This window comes from Mustela lutreola, chromosome 4, assembly GCF_030435805.1.
Source record: "Mustela lutreola isolate mMusLut2 chromosome 4, mMusLut2.pri, whole genome shotgun sequence".
NCBI classification, from domain to species: Eukaryota; Metazoa; Chordata; class Mammalia; order Carnivora; family Mustelidae; genus Mustela; species Mustela lutreola.
The window spans coordinates 89,425,698-89,433,070 of NC_081293.1; the positions used below are offsets into that span (position 1 = coordinate 89,425,698).

General features: G+C 55.3%; 1 protein-coding gene across 1 annotated transcript; it reads right to left on the reverse strand.

Moving 5' to 3' along the window:
* Positions 1 to 1,517: 1,517 nt before the first annotated feature.
* LOC131829105 (spermatogenesis-associated protein 31E1-like) lies at positions 1,518 to 6,071 on the reverse strand. Its single transcript, XM_059170505.1, has 2 exons — positions 6,015 to 6,071; positions 1,518 to 5,765 (listed from the first exon to the last, which is right to left on the reverse strand). The coding sequence occupies exon 2, from the start codon at positions 5,552 to 5,554 to the stop codon at positions 1,709 to 1,711; it is 3,846 nt and encodes a 1,281-aa protein (XP_059026488.1). The 5' UTR covers positions 5,555 to 5,765; positions 6,015 to 6,071; the 3' UTR covers positions 1,518 to 1,708.
* Positions 6,072 to 7,373: the final 1,302 nt, after the last annotated feature.

Below are 7,373 nucleotides of genomic sequence, written 5' to 3' on the forward strand. Positions count from 1 at the left end.
GACTTCTCCAGATTGAAAAGCTTTTATGGCTCATGGTAAATCAAGAGTTTGAGGCCTCATCGGCCTCTTGGACCCTGGGGGGGAAGAATAGGAGGGATGTTTTGAAAGGCAGTGACCATTTCTAGGACTTTTCAAATCCCACATCATAGTTTTCCCTGTGATTGCAAAGTCGACATTGGTTACGTGTATCATCCTTCTCTGTAGCTGATCGGCTGCAGGTCTCTGCTCGTCTGCATGAGCCTCAGGTGTGAGGCTTCAATCACTAATTTGCTGTCTTGCTTTCTTAGCATTTACATGAATGAGATAAATCTTTGCTTTTATTCATTTGTAGAAAATATTATATATTATATTGGCATTTCTGAAATTTTTGTAGGAAAGGTTTGTGATAAAACGTAAATGTGGGAAGATCCACTCTCTTAGATGAGGGAGAACTTTCTTCTAAAGCTTTGTCTGTCTGTGAAATAATCCAGAAGAGAGGTGGCAACAAGCAACCTTGTTTTACAAAGCAGACAACAGCAAGAAACTTTCCTGCTCTTCATCAGTCACATGGATTGGTTCCTTTGAAGGTGGGAGTGGTTAGGGGCGTGGCTAAAGTAGGGGTTAGAGAAGTTGTTGGAGGAGGGGTTAGGGGAAGTGGTCCCCACCAGTCTCCTGGGAGCCATCCTTGGGCCACACGTGTACATAAAGGTCACAGACCACAAGTCTGTCTGGGGCCCCCAGTCCTACAAGCTTATCAAATTATGCAGAAATTAACTTCTCTGCCTGAAGGCCTTGCTGCCTCTGGGCACCTGTCTGTGTGGAAGCTCAGGTGGCTTCTGTACAACCCCCGCCCCACTCCCTCAACCCCCCCACCCCTGGAATTGGCAGCTGCAGTGGGGCGCAGACCCTGCAGGGAAAGCCCCAGGGCCCATAGGTGGCAGTGGGACACCAAGGGTCTTCAGTCCTCACATCAGGCATGGGCACACTCTGTCACTTGACCTCCTTCCTGGCATCCCACCCTAAGTACCGGGACCCCTGCCCACAGCCACACTCCCTCAATCCCTCAAGAGGAGAAGGGGGTGCTGGTGGGCAGTCCCCTTCAGTGCCCTGGGCCTGGGCATTGGGTCCCTGGGGATCTCTGTGGCACGCCCCACACACCCTGAGCGCCGGGATCGAGCTTGTCCCTTGCGGCTCTGAGTGTGAGAAGAGGGGCTGAGGGCGCTAAGATGGGATTCCCTGGGGTGAGAAGGCTCCTGGGGTGGCCCTCCTCTACTCCCCGCAGGAGACTGCAGGGAGTGGGGCAGGATTTCTCACCTCTGCCCTCAAGGCCAGCCATGTGTCTCCCAACTGCGGGCCCCACTCTAACCTAGGATTCCATCCTTCCTAAAGCCTGTGAGGGATTTCTGCCTCGGCAAACCCTCCCTAAGCCACACAATCTCCAGGTGGAGGGAAAGCAGGAGAGGATGGGCAGTGCGAGGTCCCAGTCTGGGTCTTGTTCACCTTGTCAAGGAAACTGAAGGAGAGGTAGGAAGGGGGCGGGGGTGGACCCCGAGATAAACGGTCCTCCAAGGCCCCATTCATTCTGGAAGCCAAAGCAGGTCCTTGGGGAGAGCAGACCCTGATCCTTCCCTCCCACAACATCAGGGCACACACAGAAGCCATCACCACTCATGAGGGGGAAAAAAAATTTATTTTGGGGAAGCTCAGTAACTGTGGCATGAAGACGCCATTAGCCCATAGATGATGTACTAATGTGAGAAAAAAAAGTTTTTCTCTGCACCGTTTGTGTTTTTTCTTGGAGGAAAGTTGTCCTGCCAGGAAAGGCATTAGAAGCACACAGTCGCTGGCCAGGTGAACTGTCTTTTTTAAGGAGGCAGTGCCTGGGGTAGTGGGCCCGCAGGGTGCGGCCTGAAGGGCCCGGCACCAGGGACCCATTCTGGCAGGGTCTGCTTGGGCACTCTGGCACCCTGGTGGGGAAGGGCCACCCGATCCACTTGGTCTTGTTGGCATAGTTCTGGCCCCTTGGGGTGCCCTGTGGACTCACTGTGTCCCTCATCACTCTCCTCTGCTCTTGGTAGGAGAGAACCCTTTGGTAGCAGACATTGTGGTCTGCTGAAGCCTGGACATCCTTTTTGCACCAGCCGACATCTGGGACCCTGAGTCCCTGGTATGGCAACACTTTCTCCTCTAAGATCCACCTAACAGCCCTCACGACCACCTGAGCCTCCGCAGAAGCGCTGTCCATGGCTGACCTGCCCATGACTTGTCCCCGGCCCTGGGATGATGAAGCCTTGCCCTTTTGAAGGTAATCTTCCAGTCCTCTACATCTACTGGGAAAGAACCACTGGAGCAAGTGCATCATCCTTCTCCTGAAGTAGTTTTCTGGAGGCGCCTCCTCCTTCTTCAGCAAGATCTCACAGGCCTTGCTTCCCGAGGCCTCTCCTGCCTCCTTGCTCTGGGCTGGACGTCTCACTTCACTGATCTGGAGCAACTTCATTTCTGACAACCCTTTGGCAGGCTCTCTCAAGGGGGACCTCCTGGAGCTCTCTCTCTCCTCACGGGGGACACATGACTTCCTCAGGCTCTTACACTGGTGCTGCAGTCCCAGGGGTCCTAGCTGCCTGTGGGGGCTCTGCTCATGGGATCTTTGGCCATGCAGCACCTCAGAAGTAGATGTGCCTTCACTGGACCTACTCTGGAAGCCAGACAGTGATCCCTGAGAAGCCAAGATGTCGGCAGCGAGGAACATGTTGGATTGACAGTCTTGAAAGAGACTCTCCGTCACACAGTCTTGAAGGAGGACCCCAGTTTCACAGTCTTGAAGGAGCACGGTGGGGGTGGCATCACGAGGCCAGTTCTCTGACTCCATCAACTTCCGGGGCTCCGATCCCCTGCACTGTGCCTCAAGGCGTAGCTCTTTGGGGTCTCGGACGACCAACTTTGTATGTTGCAGGGGGATGTCACTTTTCCCTGAAGACCCTGATCTCAGCTTGCCACGGAGGCCTTGGTTGTTGGCCAGCACATGGGGTTCTAAGGTGACTCCCCAGGCAGGGTCCTCCTTGAACTCCCCCACCTCCCCGGGCTCTTTGGCACTCAAATTCTGGGGCTCTAAGTTGACCTCTAGCATGGTCACGTCCCATGAGGCCCGACCCCCATTAACCCTCCTTGGCTCCTTTGTGGCCGATCCTGGACTTGGATTTGACTCCAAGTTGCTGTTCATAAGAGTCCTAGAGGCAGTCTCACTGTGCCAGATTCTGCCCACAAAGCTATATGTGAAGGTCCGAGAAGGTGGCCTGGGCCCCTGTCTAGCCAGAGGACCACCCCCAGGTGAGGTCCCTTCCAGAGCCTGCTGGATATCCTTACATGTAGGCTGGGGAGCACTGAGGGGACCTCCCCATGCGGGGTAAGACTCTTTCATCACCTGTCCTTGATAGGGCTGAGGAGGATTTCCCCTGAACTTGGTGCCCAAGCCAGCCTTGGATACGCAGGTGGCTGAGCGGAAAGGGAAGGACTGGGAGAGGATGAAGCCCTTCAACTTGAAGAGGTTTATAGTCTTGAGAACCTTGAGGGGGAGGCCCCACCAGTGCTTCACCCTGAGCCTCATGATATGTGCTTCTAGCATTCGCTGAGCATATGGACTGAGGATGGAAAAATCGTGGGAGGGTTCCCAGCACTTGAAAAGCACTGGCTTTCCAGGTTTCCCATGAGGGCGTGGCTTTCCGGGATGGTCCAAGGCATGGTGGGCAGCAAGCCTGGAAGGATGAACATCCAAAGGCATCTGACCCTCTCTGAACTGCCCCAACTTCCTGAAATGGTCTCTCAGGTCCTTCTCTGGGTGCTTCTCGACTGTGCTGCTCGTGGTGGGCTTCAAGTCTGTGTGTGACTCATCACAATTTCTTCCTGGAGCCTTCTCTGGAGAGCTCATTGAGCCCCTGTGTAGATCTTTCTGGATCCTCTCTGCACTGGACCTTGAATCCTTGCCCAGTCTTTTTCCTGGCACTGTCCTTCCTCGGTACCTGGACCCAGTCTTCTGTGTGGCATGGCAGCTTCCATCCGTAGACTTTGACTCGGCCATGGGACTGTGCCAGCTGTGTGCCTGGGGAACCTTCTGGAACTCTTGGTGAGGCTCTGTCTTCAGGGATAGCTGGATCCTGCAGGGTGGGCCCCTTCCTTGCTTTATGAGCCTCTTCCAAAGGTGGCAATCCGGTTGCTCCCAGAGCTCAGAGTGGATCAGTTCTCCAGGAATGACAGAGACTGACCCATGGCCCTCAGGGGCCTGGCCACCCTGCAGAAGGTCAGGAGGACCTTGGCTAAATACTTGCTGAGATCTTTTCACCACAGGGGGTTCCTTGCCCCTTTCTAGTTGCTTCTCCAGAAAGTGATATTCCAGATTTTGAAAATCATTTGGCATGTAAGATGGTGTCTTCTCGGCTACAGGGCAAGAAACCTCACAGCTCCCCATCTCAGGTGACAGAGACAAGGATCCCACTGGGACAGAAGGTGCAAGGTGTGCCTGGGTCTGGGGCTGAGTTAGAGGTGGGAGCTGGGGCTGAGTCAGAGGGAGGGGCAGGGGCAGGGGCTGATCCAGAAGGAGGGGCTGGGGCTGAGTTAGAGGGAGGGGTTGGGGCCCAGCCGAAGGGTGATTTAAGTCCTGGGTCAGGGAGAGGCTTGGAGTCACGTTGCCTTGAATCTGGAGTGGCAAGGCATGAGAGAGCTCATTGAATATGACAGACGGGAACTCCAGTGGGGGATCAGTCACTCTGAGAGTGGCCACCAGGGACTCGCTGTGCAGAAAGGGGAGACCCCAGAAGAGCTGGAGGCATTTCTGCTCCAAATTGTCCCTTGGAATCTTGGGATGTGGGGGCTTCTCAGGGCCAAGCAGCTTTTTTGCTTTGCCCCTCATGCTCCAGAAGGATGGGCGGCCCATAGTGTCCTGCCTGTCACCTGGGGACTTGAACATTCTCCCGAAAGAGGTCAGCTGGTATTTTGACCTTTCTTTCTTGTCCTTCTCCCTCCAAGACTTCAGTTGTTTTCTCTTGGCAGTGAGTATCTCCAGAATCTTCTGGATGTCCAGGTTGATGGAAGGGGGGATCTTAGTCTCTTCCTGTTTGTGTGTAGGGTCTCCCCAGAACAAGGCTTCTGGTGGGCCATGGGACAGAGGTGCTTGATGGGACTCCAGGCGTGTTGAGGTGGACAGGTTCCAGGCATTGGCAGCCGCTTGCCACCAGGACAGGGCCGAAATGAGGCAGTGTGAGCGGGCCAGGCCCGAGATGGCTGGGACAGGAGAAGCTGACCTGTCAGCTGACCAGGGCGTGTGTGGAGCCGAGCTCTGTGGGATGGGGCACGGCAGGGGTGCCCTTGAGTCACACTGAGGGAGAGTCAAAGGAGAGTCCGGCCGCTCTGGGGCCAAGGAGGCTGTCATAGGCCCAGGGGAGGCCTCTGAAGGAGGGAGACATGGTGGGGAAGGAGGAAGAGCAAGTGGCTGGTGTGGAAAGCCATCCCGGGGGAGGAAAGGCTCTGCTAGCCAGGAAGTAGTCAGGGAGGAGTGTGAAGCAACAGCAATTGAAGAGGACATTGGTCCTGCTGGCAGGGTGGAGGCCAGAGGCTGAGGGGACCCCGTCAGTGGAGTTAGGGCAGGTGATGGTGCCACAGCGGGAGCAGCATCTTTCAGAGGCTCCCTGCATGGCTGACGGGCTCCAGCTGACACCCCTCGGCGCACCTGCCCAGGGGCTGCTTGACGTAAGAACTGGTGAAAGCCCCCCTGGCCAGAGAGCCTCTCCAGGTGGCTGTGGGAGACAGGAGGCATGAGCTCCTGCTGTAGCAGTTGGGTCTGGGAGCAGTCCCCATGGCCCTCCACGCCCCATGCCCACATCACAATGCTCCTGCTGTCCCTCAGCCCCGGGCTTTGGTCACAGTCTATCCCCACAGCTCCTCCCAGCCCCTGCAAACAGGCCCAGAGGTTGTTCCCTGCAGCCTAGGGGTCACACCATAGACTAGAAGCCCCCACCCAGGGGAGAAGGGGGTAGATTCTTTACCTTTCCAGAAGGGAGAATAGGTCCTGAACCTCTTCTAGATTCTTCAGAAATTCTCTGAAACCTGGAAGCAGGAGACCGGGTCACAGCAGAAGACAGGGTCCGGGGATCTTACAGGAGGTTGGGTACAATGTCCCTTTAGGGGAGACCTTTGGGGGATTGGACTTGGGAGCCCCAAACAGCACTGTCCAAGGCCACATGCTTGCATGGTGATTACAGGATTCATGATGGGGATTGCTTTGTCTTTTCCAAAGTGCTTCCTCATTCATGACCTTGCTGGGGGAAGAAGGATTACTGTAGCCTCCAGAGGAATCTAAGCAGAGTTGAACAGCTTGTCCACAGTGGGAGTGGGAGGTCCCGCTCCCAGTCCAGGCCCTAGGGCGTCTGGTGAGGGATACCAGTTTCCAGCCCCTCAGGGCTTCGTTCTGGTGCAGAATCTGGGAAGCCTGCGGGTTCATTCTTCCTCCTCAGAGCCCCCGACCGCCACCCAGGGCTCTGTTTCCTTAGGGATGGGCTTAGGCTCTGGTGTCCTGGAGACGGTGGGACTGGGCCTTCAGAGTGGGGGGCACAGTGTAACTGGGGCACGCAGGGGTGAGTGGTGGACACTCACCATTCACGGTCTGATATTTCTTGATTCCGTTGCTCCTTCTCCGTGGCTCCACTTGATACTGAGATAAAAAAAAACACGGGGAGGCTGGGACCCCCACCCCAGCAGCAGATGACCGAGTGCTCAGGGGCCTGACCTCTGCTAGAGAGGCAGCTCTTAACCTCTGGTCCTTAGTCACTGGTCACTGTGTTTGGGACGTTGCCCTGGACCCCTCCACCACACCTGGACTCCGGCCCGAGATCTTCAGGGAGAAATCCTCATGTCCCTCTAACCCTTGGCTGGTCTGGCTTGTCCTGGATGGATGGTGGTCTACTCTCTCCTGAGAATACCCATTCTATTCTTTCCAATTTCAGGAGTCTCTCCAGTGACTTGGAAAAGTGGAAAGAATAATAGAAAAGATGATAGAGTTACACTCTGCTGGCTCTGGGCCGAGGGTTCCTTACCTTCCTGCTCTTCCTATATTTCTTGCCTCGTGGTGACGATGGATCAGGCTGGAAATGCGAAAGTATGAAGACAAAGAGCCCCAGTCCGCACACAAAGGCAAAGATGGCATTAACTGCCCAGAGAGTGGGACTGGAGCTCAGCCAACCATCCGTAAGGAATTCCTGAGGGAAGAGATAATTCTCCATCTCTTCCCTCTGAAAAGAATTATTGTCCAATCGCACTGCTGCCCTCAGGTAACTGAGCCCTGAGAGTTAGTGACCGATTGCACTGCTGCCCTCAGACAACTGAGCCCTGGGTGTGTCCATACAGAC

Excerpts from the sequence above, each read along its gene's own strand:
- LOC131829105 (XM_059170505.1), bottom strand. The coding sequence starts at position 5,554 with ATGTCCTCTTCAATTGCTGTTGCTTCACACTCCTCCCTGACTACTTCC.